The 14345-nt window shown below is 34.7% G+C and overlaps 1 protein-coding gene across 1 annotated transcript; it reads right to left on the bottom strand.

Annotated features, from left to right (window-relative positions):
• Positions 1 to 10991: 10991 nt before the first annotated feature.
• LOC129884884 (protein trichome birefringence-like 41) lies at positions 10992 to 13710 on the bottom strand. The gene is made up of 5 exons (XM_055959159.1): positions 13340 to 13710; positions 12822 to 12993; positions 12050 to 12228; positions 11566 to 11724; positions 10992 to 11286 (listed from the first exon to the last, which is right to left on the bottom strand). Exons 1-5 carry the CDS (start codon positions 13708 to 13710, stop codon positions 10992 to 10994), a joined length of 1176 nt encoding a protein of 391 aa, XP_055815134.1.
• Positions 13711 to 14345: the final 635 nt, after the last annotated feature.

The raw sequence follows: 14345 nt of genomic DNA, 5'->3' as shown, positions 1-14345 counted from the left end.
ATTAATATTTCTATATCAGTAGAAATTTGAAAACCGGTCGAGCCATTTTTAAAATTCGGAATTAAAATTCGCAGCCAGCACCTTTGTTCAGTAAAACTGTCATATCTCTTGATACCGATATCGAATAAATTACCACAACCTATGGTTGGAAAGATAATCCAATTATCTACAACTTTTATTTTATAAGGTTTCCTAAATTCCTGAGCCATGATGGCGTTATGGTCTCCCCAAGTCAGATTGCCCAAAAACATAACTTAAAAACATCTTTTTGGAGGGCTCACACTTGGATTTGGCTCAAGGGTCCTCCTTGAGTTGTGTTTAACTTCACATACATTATCCATATAAATTATCATATGTCCTTTATATAAAAATCTATTAAGTGGGCTCCACCTCAGCTCACGGTTAAGCCATCTATAGCCATAGTAAAATAATATTTTTTTTGGGGTGTAACACTATGCCTCTAGACAACTTAAAGTGCACGAAAGGAACTATCCAACCCATGATCTTGAACTTGCGGCGGTTGTGTTTGCGTTGAAAATTTGGTGCCATTATCTTTATGGGGTACATGTTGATGTGTTTGCCGACCACAGAAGCTTGCAATATGTGTTTAGTCAAAGGAACTTGAACCTTAGGCAAATGAGGTGGCTTGAACTCCTAAAAGACTATGACATAAGCGTATTGTACCATTCGAGTAAGGCAAATATTGTAGCCGATGCCCTTAGTCTGTTGTCTATAGGTAGTGTTGTACATGTTGAGAAAGGTAAAAGGGAATTGGTTAAAGAGGTCCATAGATTGGCACGTTTAGGTGTGCATTTGGTTGATTCCAATGATGCCGATGTTCTTATATATAATGGTTTGGAATTATCTCTTGCGGCAGCCGTTAAGGCTAAATAAGATAATGATTTAATTTTGATCGAATTAAAAAAGTCGATTGCCGAAAAATCCATTGAGGCTTTCTCCCTAGAAGAATATAGGGTACTACGTTACCAAGGTCATTTATGTGTTCCAAATGTTGATGGATTAAGAGAGTTGATATTGAATAAGGCCCATAGTTTGCGGTATTCAATTCATTCGGGATCTACCAAAATGTATCGTGACTTGAGGGAAGTGTATTGGTTGAATGGCATGAAGAATGACATAGCGGAGTTTGTGGCTAACTTTCCAAATTGTTAACAAGTGAAAGTTGAACATCAATGGACAGGAGGTCTAGCTCAAGAAATTGAAATTCCTACATGGAAGTGGAAAGATGTGAATATGGACTTTGTCACGGGTTTGCCTCGTACTAGAAGACAACATGATTCTATTTGGGTCATTGTGGACCGAATGACCGAATTGGCATATTTTTTATCGATCAAGACTTCTTATGGTACCGAAGACTATGCTAAGTTGTATATTCATGAACTTGTGAAACTTCATGGTATTCCTTTGTCGATTATATCAGATAGAGGTACTAAAGTCAAGCTAAGTACCGCCTTCCATCCTCAAACCAATGGACAAGCCGAAAGAATAATTCAAACCTTGGAGGATATGTTAAGAGCATATGTGATTGATCTTAGAGGAAGTTGGGATGACCATTTACGCTTGATTGACTTTGCCTACAATAATAGTTATTACTCTAGCATCCAAATGGCTTCTTTTAAAGCCTTATATGGGAGAAGATGTAGGTCTACGATGGGGTGGTTTGAGGTAGGTGAGATGGCATTGATTGGTCTAGATTTGGTAATTGATACACTAGAGAAAGTAAGGCTCATAAGAGAAAGATTGAAAACAGCTCAAAGTCGTCAAAAGTCCTATTCGAACACTAGGAAGAGAGACCTTGAATTTGATGTGGATGATATGGTGTATTTGAAGATCTTACCTATGAAAGGGGTAATGGTGTTTGGTAAGAAAGTAAAGTTGAGCCCTATATTTATAGGACTCTATAGGATATTGAAGCGCATTGGCAAAGTAGCATATGAGTTAGACTTGCCACTAGAGTTGGCTTTAGTTCATCCGGTATTTCACGTGTCAATATTGAGAAAGTTTGTGGGTGATCCAAATTCTATTGTGCCAATGGAAAATGTAAGTATTGAAGAGAATTTGACTTATAAGGATGTCCCGATTGAGATTTTAGAACGACAAGTGAAGAGGTTAAGAAATAAAGACGTTGCATCCGTCAAAGTGTTATGGAGGAATCAACAAGTGGATAGTGCTACGTGGGAAGTTGAATCAGACATGATGAAGCGATATCCGTATCTATTTTCTTTCACTCGAGCTTAAAAGTACTAAGTTGTTCATGATCAAATCGATTAAACTCCTACATTTCAGTTCCATATGTCATTCATATGCATGCATGATTAATGAAAATAATTTTTTCTCAAGGACTATGTCTTATGTTAAGTATGAAGCTTACATGTTCTACGCATCTTTCAAAATGTCCTCATAATCATGTTGGGTTGTTAGTCCTTTTTCCATGTCCTTCCTATATTAGGTGAATCTCATTCGAGGAGAATGTTCCTAAGGGGGAGATGTTGTCCTATATTAGGTGAATCTCATTCGAGGAGAATGTTCCTAAGGGAGAGATATTGCAACATCCCTAAAAAATGCTCACAAGTGCCTTAAGAATATCTTGGGATTAGGCCTCTCATGTAACGCCTTATCCTTAATCTTTTTAGAAAATCTAAGTTCGAAATATTAATCACGGGGTCAAAACCTACAGGAAAATAGTTTTGGTGGATTTTTAGGACCCGTAGATCGAAAGATAGATTTCTCAATAAACTAACCAATGCACCTGCAATCTTCATGAGTTTGATGAATGGGATATTCAAGTTGTTCCTGGATTCATTCGTAATAGTATTTATAAATGATATATTGATATATTCAAAAAGTAAACAGGAACATGCAAATCATCTTTGCATCGTTTTAGGTGTGTTAGAAAGACAAAAGTTGTTTGCAAAATTGTCTAAGTGTGAATTTTAGCTGCTTTCCATTTTCTTTTTCGGCCATGTTGTTTTCAAAGAAGGAGTAATGGTGGACTACAAAAAATTGAGGCAGTTAAGAACTGAGCTAGGCCTAGTTCCGTGACCGAGGTTAGAAGATTTGTGGGACTGGCTAGTTATTATCGCCGATTCGTGAAAAACTTTGTTTTTAGATCTACTCACTTGACCAGACTGATTAAAAAGGAGGTTCCATTCGAGTGGACTGATGAATATGAAGAGAGATTTCAAAAGCTCAAGACTCTTCTGACCACAACATGAATTTTGATCCTGTCGGTCGAAGGTAAAGACTTCATTATTTATTGTGATGCTTCACATTTCAGTTTGGGTGCTGTGTTGATGCAGGATAAGAATATTGTACCATATGCTTTGCATCAATTGAAGATGCATGAGATGAACTACCCAACTCATGACTTAGAGTTGGTTGCGGTAGTATTTGCACTGGAAATATGGAGACATTATCTGTATGGCATCAAGTGTGAGGTATTTACTGATCACCGCAGCTTGAAACACGTGTTCACCCAGAAGGACTTAAATTTGAGACAGCGAAGGTGCATGGAGTTGCTTAAAGACTATGACGTCACTATCCATTACTATCCAGGTAAGGCTAATGTGGTAGTAGACGTATTAAGCCAGAAATCGGTAAGCATGGCCAGTTTAGTCTATTTGGAGACTCTTAAGCGGCCCCTGACTAAATAAATTCAAGCCTTGGAGGATATTTTATGAGGCTAGGCATCTTAGAGAAATGTGGGATAATGGCCGGAGTTGATCTAAGGTCCTCTTTCATAGAAGATATCAAGACCAAGCAGTTTGAGGATGTGAGCTTAAATGAAATTAAAGGAAAAGTGTTGTTGGGCAAGACCGAAGAATCAACACTTGATGTAGGTGGGGTGCTTCACTTTAGGGGAGGGATTTGTGTTCCCCGGGTAGATGGACTAATTCAGAAGATTCTATCTGAATCTCATGGTTCACGATACTCTATTCACCCGGGAGTGACTAAGATGTATCAAGACTTAAAATGGTTGTATTGGTGGTCGGGTATAAAGACATAGGTGAATATGTAGCCAAGTGTCAGAACTACAAACAGGTTAAATACGAGCACCAAAGACCTACAGGTTTGCTTCAAAAAATGCCCATTCCTGAATAGAAATAGGAGAGAATAACCATGAATTCGTGGTGGGACTTCCCAAGACCTTGGGAGAATATGACTCCATCTGGGTAGTGGTTGACAGGTTAACAAATTCAACGCACTTTATTCCGATTAGAGTAGACTACAATGCACAACAGATGGCCAGAATTTATGTAAAAGAGATAGTAAGGATGCATGGGGTGCCCCTTTCTATCATTTAAGACTGTGATACATATTTTACTTCCAAATTTTGGGGAAAGTTGCTTGAAGAGTTGGGTACTCAACTTACTTTTAGCACGGCTTTCCATATACAAATAGACAGGCAGTCAGAAAGGACTATCCAGGTGCTGGAAGATATGTTGAGGGCGTGTGTTATAGATTTTGGGGAGACATTGGGACAAGTTCTTTCCCTTGTGTGAGTCCTCCTACACTAGTAGATACCACTCCAGTATTGATATGGTACCATGTGAAGTCTTATATGTGAGAGGATGCAGGTCTCCCATATGATGGTTTGAAGGTGGGGAAGTGGAGCCATTGGGGGTTGACTTAGTGAGGGATACTTAGGATAAGGTAAGAAACATCCAAGCTAAGTTGCTAGCAGCTCAAAGTCGTCAGAAAGAGTACGTTGACCAAAAGGTAAGGAATATGACATTTGAGGCTGGTGAACAAGTACTTCTAAAAGTTTCACCTATTAAAGAGGTGATGAGATTTGGCAAGAAGGGCAAACTCAGCCCTCGCTATAGTGAACCTTTCAAAATTCTTGACTGTGTAGGGCCAATGGCGTACAGATTGGCCTTACCACCTAGCTTGTATAGGTTACAACCATTAATCCATGTATCTATGCTGAAAAAGTACCATGGATATGGGGACTACATCATTAAATGAGATTCGGTGTTATTAAACAAGGAACTCCAGTATGAGGAGGAGCAGTTGCAATTCTTGATCATGATGTCCGGAAGTTGAGGACTAAAGATATCAGCTACTTAGGAGACTGAGAAAGACATGCGAGACAAGTATCCCCGAATGTTCGACGAAACAGGTACTACTCTATCTCTTCTTTAGCCCTATTTTTCTTAGTTAGTCACTCGAGGACGAGTGATGGATAAATTGGTATCTATTGTAATGACTTATCTCCGTCATTAGGAATAGGCCAATGGAGAACAATTTCAGGCCAGAAAACTTCGGGTAGTAACTTCAATTTTTTTTAGCTTAGGCTAGACTTGGACGAATTCTGAGTCAGGTGAAGTCTAGGGTGAGCATGAGAATTATGGGAGGTTAAATCTCTAATTTGATTGGACAGACTAATAGCCAAGAAGATATGGAGCATTTACGGCTTCGTGGAATCATATTCAGGCGAGTAAACTCCCGGAATCAAAATTGGTGTGAAGGGTATATTTCAATACATTCTTGGAAGGGGGTGTGTTGTGAAATGGGGGCTTAGATAACAAACTCTGAGCTCACTATTTTTGCATATCCCGCTAGAGTGAGATTATTCCCACCAAAACAATGCTGCCAGAGCGGGATGGGTCTCGCCAGAACGGGGCAGTTGCGACTTAAGTCGTGACAAAGTCCAAAAATTGTTTTTTTCTGTAAAATCAATTTCTAAGACTTTAAGAGGTGACTAGGGTGAATTCTATCAAGTTCCGATGGATTTTCAGGCTTATGGTGAAGATTTTACTCCCTAAATTCATCATTTGATTTTTAGAACCTAGAATTTATGGTTGGTAATCATTGGGGAGGGTTTGAACTGAAAACTAATGGTGAGAAATAGCCCTTGGATGGGGTTAGGATTATGGGTTTGGCCTAGGGTATGAATTGTGTTATATTTCATGATAGTTAGGCCATGGTGTTGATCCTTTATATGTGTTTACTATTTCTAGACCAAGAACGAGAAGAAAGAATCCGAAAAGGAAAAACTCTTGCATTTTAAGGTTGTTGAAGCATGAATTTAAAGTAGGTGATGGTCTAGTTTGCCGTATATGTTTCATATACTTGTTAAATTGTTTCATGATATACATGTGTGTATATAGGTAAACCTTCTAGATTATGTGTGAAATAATCACTTGCTGGCCTATTTTGTGATGAACATGTTCTTGGCGATATAATATTGTAAATACTGAATGTATTTGTGATTGTGGTATGTTTGAATCGGATGTCAAGTTTCGACACATAATTGGATTGGGTATCACATTCTGATACATAATTAGATCGGATGTCATATTCCAATACATATTTGGACCAGGTGTCACATTCCGACACAAAGTTGATTATTTATCGGTCCCTTGAGATGATTCTTGTGTGAAGTTATAGCATGTGGAAAATATGGAGTTGTGATATTGCTGAATATGGTTGAGCTTGAGATTAGTTGACTTATTTTATATATGTATATGCCTATTGTGTATAATTTACTTTTCTATAATCCGTTTACTGGCTAATCGTGTGATCTTACTAGTATAATATTATTTTTGTGTACTGGTACTACTCTTACTCTGCCATTTTTTTGAGTACAGGTCATATTCACCCGGCTACGGAAAGATGTCGGTTAGAAGAATAAAGCTTGTTCGAGTTCAAGGGTGAACTGTTTGTTTCAAGCTATCGTGGACTCTTCTCTGTTCTAGTCCTTTTTTCAGGACTCAGTTTTTCAAACACTGTTTAGTTTTATGACTTCTTTTGGGAGTGTTCTCCTTTTTCTTTATATTGACATTTGGTTAGAGTTTTGGTACGAACGATTTTCAGTTCCTAGGATGTTTCCGCATTTCGTTGTTATTAAAATTGTTAGCTGAGTTTATGAGAACTCAGTATTATTTCTAGTTTTATTCCTACTTCCACAAGTCTTTAATTGTTATCTCTTAAGGTTGACAAGTTGAGCTATAAAAATAGTTCTCCCATTGGAGGGTTATTATGGGTGCCAGTCACGGCGGGTTGAGATCGTGACAGTTGGTTGATAAGGAGGATCATAGAAGCAAGAGCCTATGCAGAACAAGTGCAAGTATCTGAACAAGCTAAAGCTACTATAAGGAAGGTGTATTATCAATTACTTGGTGATCAACCGAAGGTAGCATGGAAAGGATTAATGTATTTGAACCAATTAGTAAGACCAAAGGCAAGATTTACTACATGACTGCAACTACAAGGGAAACTGATGACTGTTGAAAGGCTATTGAAATGGGAGGTGGTGGTATATGCGAAGTGCAGTTTATGTCAAATGCATGATGAGACTAGAGAACATCTATTTGTACAATGTTCTTTCTCTAAAGCTTTGTGGGATATAGTGCTAAAATGGATGCAAAGGCCACAGTATGACCTGATCAGTTGGGACCAACACTTGCAATAGGTAATTCAAATGACTAAGAGCAAGACAATTCAAGCTCAATTGTTTATCATGGTATACTCTGAAGTTACACATGTTGTGTGGAAGGAAAGGAATAACAGAATATTCGAGAAAAAGAGTCGCACAAGAGAGGCAATAGCAAAGGAGATTATGTATGTTATATGTGTTAAAGCTCCGATCCAAATGCAGAATGTAGTCCATAGCTAGGTTTTTAAAAAATCTTTTATATATAGGTAGCTCATGGTTTATGATTGAGATACAACTTGTTGAGTTGTAACAAGCTATTGCTATGTAAATCAATACTTTGGTGATTAATACAAGATACTTAGTCAACAAAAAAAAAGATGGAATAACTAATACATGAATAACTAATTTCTGCATAACTAATACCTGCATAAAATAAAACATAAATTCACTTATAACTAATCCCTACATTACTAATAACTGCATAACTCTAACTAGCTGCCAAATGACCCCTTAATTCTGATGGTTTTAATGGTTATTGCATGTAATATTTGAGCATTATTTGCTTGAACTGTATGACCAAAAGTTTCGTCTTCAGCTTTTATTGACAAAAGAATCAATCATATTTACTAAAATATCTATTAGAGATGGAATTACATGATGGAGTCCACTATGTAAATAACTAGACTTAAAGGATTAATGTGTATTTAACTAATGGAGTGAGTTAGTTAGTTTGTTAAAGATCTGGTAGATGGACAACTATGTTAGTAGTGGGACAGAAGTCACCTTCTAATCAATGAAAATGATTCTTCCAAATTCTCAACTGTTTCTTTCAATTCGTTCTCTCTCTCTTCGATCTTCATCACCATCAATGGTGAAATCGTAACACTAAGAAATCGTTTAGTGGAACTTCAAGAAGAGGTAAAATAAAATCGATGGATCTAGAGTTTAGAAACTTCATACTGAAATTGTTTTCCTATATCAAGGAACGAGTTCAATTTCCGTGTATTTCTTTAAACTTCAAACTCTGTGGGTATAATTTGACAGTATTACTCCTACACGTAGATGTAATTGTGAAAACTCTAAGAACTTTATCGAGTCCATGCATAGATTTAAGCTGTATTAATTTTTGATGGAATTAAATGATTCATATGATCATCTAGAGGCAAATTAAAATCCTTATGATGATATCATTACCATATGTGAACAAAACATATTATATGTAAGTTGAAAGAGAGAATGTTTTTGCTCATCATACTTCTACTAATGCATCTCAGATTTTTCTTTGGCACAAGAGACTTGGTCACACCTCTTTCAAGAGTCTTACTTACATAGTATCATCTTCTACTTCCACTTGTAATGTTGAAGTGCACGAATGTATTGTTTGTCCTCTAGCTAAACAAACTAGACCATCATTTTCTCATAGTGACTCTATCACTACTTCTTTATTTCAACTGTTAGGGGTTCGTTTGGTTTGAAAACAAGTTATGATGAGATAAGTTATGTTGGGATTAATTATGGTGAGATCAATTATATTGAGATTATTTCTTATTGAGTGTTTGGTTTATTATATTCAAAATAATATGCATTGCATAAATTTTAAGAATATGTTGTTTGTTTACAAAAATACCCTTCACTTTATTTAATTTTTTTTATATTTTCTTTGCAAACTTTAGTTATTCAATATTTATTCTTAAAATAAAACTTTCAGCTTCTTTACCTTAAATATTTTTATGTGAGCATTTCCATGATGTCCGTATGTATTTAAAAATAAATTTTTCTTCTTATTTAATTTAAAAATAGAATTTTTATTTTAAGAATAAAAACTTGTGGTCGGGCCCTTCCCCAGACCCTGCGCATAGCGGAAGCTTAAGTGCACCGGACTGCCCTTTATTTAATTTAAAAATAGAATTTTTATTTTAAGTTTGTTAAAGTAAAAAGAGATTTATGAAAAATAAAAATATAAATAAACATAAGAATTAGTCAAATAAATTTATAAATAAAAATTATATTATATGGTGTAATTTTTTAATAAAAAAATATGAAGAGTTATCATAAAAATAAGGATTGAATGTTGTTATATATGATCTTAAAAATAATGTAAATATATATGAATGTGAAAAGTAAGGTATAAAAAATATTTAAAGGGATATATTTATCATTTATCTATTTTATCTCGGAATGAGTTATCCTGGAATTAATATACCACTCAAGAGGAGGAATAACTTATCCCGGTAATATTTATAAATCCCGAGATAAATTATTCCGGACTTGCCAACCAAACACCAATTTAAGTACCACTATAATTTAATACCAAATTATTTGGTATTATCCTTCACACTAAACGACCCCTTACATATTGATATTTAGGGACTTTATAAGGTTCCCACATTTGATGGTCATAGACTCTTTGTTACAATTGTAGGGTCTACTATGTAAATAACTAGACTTAAATGACTAGTGTGTATTTAACTAACAGAGTGAGTCCGTTAGTTAGAAGTCTGTTAGATGGACAACTATATAAGCAGTGGAACAGAAATCACTTTATAATCAATGAAAATAATTTTTCCAAATTCTCGACTGCTTCTCTCAATTCTCTCTCTTCGATCTTCATCACTATCAATGGTGAAATGATAATAATACCAATTGTAGCCCTTTGTTTATCTGGGCCCAATAAGGTAATTATGTAATTATTACATAATTGAGAAATTCTATAGATTGAGAAAAAGATTTACTATGCCGTCAATATAAATTTATGAGTGATTTTGACGAATTTATCCTTTTGCTAATGTGAATCCCCTAGGTGGGCTCTGATTTCCTACTCAACCCCTTCACTTTTTTCTCCATTATATATATACACACTATTGGTAATGGGGTGACGGCCCGTCAACATGGGTGTCGCTTGGATGGCTTGTGGTAGCACATTGTCTCAGAGTGATAGAGGCAGCGACGTTTCATCAAGTGAGTGACGACTCATCATCATGGTGTCACTTGGAAGGTTGTTGGCAGCACACTGCCTAGGAGCGATGGAGGTATCAATGCCTTGTCAAGGGGGTGACGGCCCATCACTTTGGGCATCATTTGAGCATCGGTCAGATTGACCATTTTTGTAAAAGCCTTTGTGGTCACTTTTGGGCCATTTTTGTAATAACTAGTCAAACATTATAAATAGCTGGCTTAGTCTTCATTAATTCTCAGGGAGATTGTTAGTTTTGAAGATTGATATTATGAACCTCTTGAAAGAGTTTTGTGAGCATGATACAAGCTTGGGTTGAAACTTGCTTAGAAACGTGGGTTGCGAGGTGAATTCAATTCCCTCAAGATCTTCGTAAGAGTTAGGTGCTTTTTAGGATTAATACGATTGAGGTTTTAGGATTTAATATATCCTTTAGTTACTTTCGATTTCCTATTTTGTATCTATCTATCTATCTATCTTTACTGTCTTATCTTTCGATTTCGTGTTTTGTTCTTGCCTTCCTAGGCCGGTTTGTATCAGGTAACAACTCAACTTTATTTTACGCTTGTATTTATTAAGCAAAGAAATATAAAGGCCTCAAGCTTCAATAAATACACACAAAATGGAAATGTTTGATTAAAATAAAGAAGCATAAAAGAGTTGGTTCCAAGTATCAGGAACTCCAGAAAGGCAAAAATGTGTACAATCAATGCCTCCATAACCATTGTAATTGGCTGGATGTCCATCTTTTCTTAAATGTGAAAGGATTGTAATATCCAACAAAAAGACATTTGACTCTTTTGTCATGTTCTTCAAGACTTGTTTCACAATTTGGGCAGGTAAAGGCAAACCACCTGGATAAATTGATCCAACAACTGGGCTTGTTTCATTTGAACAACCCTTCACTCCAGGCTCACCCCAATCTTCTCCACTGAAAGAAATAAGGAATAGTTAAAGTTTTAATATAAACTAACATACTATATTACTCGAAATTTCTCAATTATTTTTTACTCTCTGAGACCGTTTCGTAATATGCCACTTTTTATAAATGATTTTAATATTTAAATCAGCTTACATGCATCTCGACTATTATATCGATTACCTGCTGCCTACCACTAATAATACATGTATTAGGTAACTTTACCTGCCAAAATTCGAATATACAAAACTAAATTTAGAGTTTTTTTTCCGAAGAATTATATAATCTTACTGGTGATGAGAAGCAGCTTCCCCTTGGTAGAAAACTTTGGTTTTAGTTAAATCCACTTGTGTCTCAACCCATTTGGCCCATGTATTTAATCCTCTTCGAAATGCAGCCATACGATTCATATCCTTCAATAATCTCCCACCATCCTCAATATAATCCCACCTATAAAAAATAATATAAAGAAATTAAATTAATTTATCCATTTTCTTATTTCATAACAATTGTTAAATAATTGCACAAAGTTATTTTGTGTGTGTATCTTGCTCTACTAATTAATTCTTGAGTTTGTTTATATACTGATAGTTAAAGATTTTATATAGTTAGACCCTGTCCACCTATCGTGCTCGTGTGTCTTACTCTAATAGTTAATTAATACTAATTGGAATTTAAGTTTACATTGATAATTTTTTTTTATTATCAGTATATATAACTTAAATCCCTTATTTAATTATTTTAGCGGAAACAGAAGAAGTGGAAGTATACATACGGTTGCTTCGGCTTTCCCCTGGTCCACCAAAGCCAAGTATTGAAGATCAAAACATCAGCTTGTTTCCAAATTTCTCCATTTTTAATGGAATTTAATTTTAATATTCTTCCAATATTGGGTTCCACTTCAACATCTACTAGGAATAATGAGTTAAATAATGTGACTGAAACCCCATAGTCCTGCAAAAATTCAGAAAAAATAATTAATTTTTAAAATGTCAAAAGTGTCCTTCAATTATGATAAGTTTTTTTTTTCAAAAATAAAAAACAAGTTTACCTAGCGTCAACCTATGAATAGACAGAAAGATGCAAGAAAGAAAAATGAAAGAAGAAATCCAAATTTGCTTTGGGAGTGTGAGATATGCAAACGAGGAGTATGCAACCCCCATCCTTCCACGGTCCGCTTACTGAGGAATAGAAAGGAATGACCCAGAACCAAAGCAAGTTGAGTTGGGGCATAGAGCCGTAAGCGCGGTGGGGGTAATAGAGGACGTGCTCATACGGTTTATAGAAGGATATGAAAAAGTACTTATTTGTTGGGAGCTTTCACTCCTCTATATTCAAAAATATGCCTCTCTAGAAGCATACGATCTGCATCTCAAATGGGAGCCCCTATAACATAGTATTTTTTTTATCTTTAAATTGAGTGAAAAAGAGAATTTAGTTGATAGAAACGTTAGATCTGAAGGAAGCCTGTGTCGCAATGCTGCTTGTGTTACTATTTATTTATTTTTAGGGAAATGTCCAATAAAATAAATGAAAAGTTTACTTACCTCAAATATTACAGTAACACTTTGGTTGGTTAATTTGGTTTTATAGTTCATTCCAGGCACTGAAACATAAAGCAAGCATAAGAATGAATCATAATTATTTAAACTTAGTGAATCCCCAATAAACATTATCTGTTTCCTCTTGTGTTTTCTCAAAAATATTCTGCCATCAAACCTACAAAAACAAAAACAAAAACAAACAAAAACTCAAATGTGTATAACATATGTATAATATATTTATAATCGTGTATAAAAAATAAACAGTGAATTCGGACGACTATTTGAATAAAGATCCATATGTAATATGACTTCATAATCGTGTTATATATCGACTATCATGATATATATTTGGAGAATTAAACGAATTAAAACTCATTACCAATATGTATTAAATAGAGGTAAATATAAATAATATCGTTTGACTATAGGTAAATTAGACGAGAACAAGCAAGGGTGACGGAAAGTTATATTATGTATATAGTAAATTCTGAACATTCTTAGTGAAGCATAAGAAAACATACCTTGGTAAATCACAAGCACTAGGTTGCCATTTATACTTAAGATATTGACGATCAGGCCGATTGGTACAATCAAATTCCTTTCGAATAAATGGACAAGTAGTTGTGTTATATAAAGGATCAATAATATCATCGTCAATCACCCAACTCCCTTCGAACAAATTGCAATTACTTGTAATTATTTCTGCTTCTTTATCTTCTTGTTTTGATATTATTCTTGTTGTATTTCTTTCTATATGAACTAATTTCTTGGCAATTGCATCTGAATAAAGCCTTGAGAATACTGTCAACATGGCTTCAAAAACAAACACAAAACTCAACATAAACATTGTACCAAGAATATACACAAAGGTACTATTCACACCCTTAGCCATCTTTTTAATTATTAGTATCTCCTTCTAAGCAAAACCAAAATTGAAAAAAGAGAGGCACAATATTAATATAACAATTGGGATGATGAGATATTTTCAGGTTGATAAATAAAAGATAGAATTAATTAAAAAAAATTCCATTTTATCGTTACAATTAATTCTTTTTTGAAAAGGTAAACAAGTTTGTAAAGTTTCAAAAGAAGTTTTTTAAGAAGTAAATTAGTAAAACTGTCGTTCTTATTATAATTTCTTAAGAAACTTGTAAAGAGGAAAATTGACAATTAATATGAGATGAAGGGAGTAATAAAATCCTATTTTGGTTGCTTATATGGACAAGTTTGTTTTACCATTTGCAGATGATTAAATGTAAATATATAAGAAAGAAACATTGAACTTTATGATAATTGAAAAAATGAGATGAAAGATTAATGTGGATAGAAATGGAAAGGTTGGTTAAATATACATGCATGAGCCAATTAATTTGTCATGGTATATTTTTTGACATGTAAAGCACATGATGTTAAATAGTGTTACTTGTACATTAAAATCCAATAGGAAATTAGTACATGAATGAGGGGCACAAATTAAATATGAATGAACATGATCATTCCTTTACATTTAATAGATTCTTGGATATA

Source organism: Solanum dulcamara, chromosome 4, assembly GCF_947179165.1.
Source record: "Solanum dulcamara chromosome 4, daSolDulc1.2, whole genome shotgun sequence".
Lineage (NCBI taxonomy): Eukaryota > Viridiplantae > Streptophyta > Magnoliopsida > Solanales > Solanaceae > Solanum > Solanum dulcamara.
The sequence above is the reverse complement of the archived record's forward strand: the minus strand, read 5'-3'. Positions and strand labels throughout refer to the sequence as shown.

Bases quoted from the DNA above. Each gene is read 5' to 3' on its own strand.
- LOC129884884 (XM_055959159.1), bottom strand. From the start codon at position 13,710: ATGGCTAAGGGTGTGAATAGTACCTTTGTGTATATTCTTGGTACAATG. The intron at 11,725-12,049 runs GTATGTATACTT...TATTTTTTATAG, and splicing joins AGGGGAAAGCCGAAGCAACC to GTGGGATTATATTGAGGATG. The intron at 11,287-11,565 runs GTAAGATTATAT...TATTTCTTTCAG, and splicing joins GAAGCTGCTTCTCATCACCA to TGGAGAAGATTGGGGTGAGC.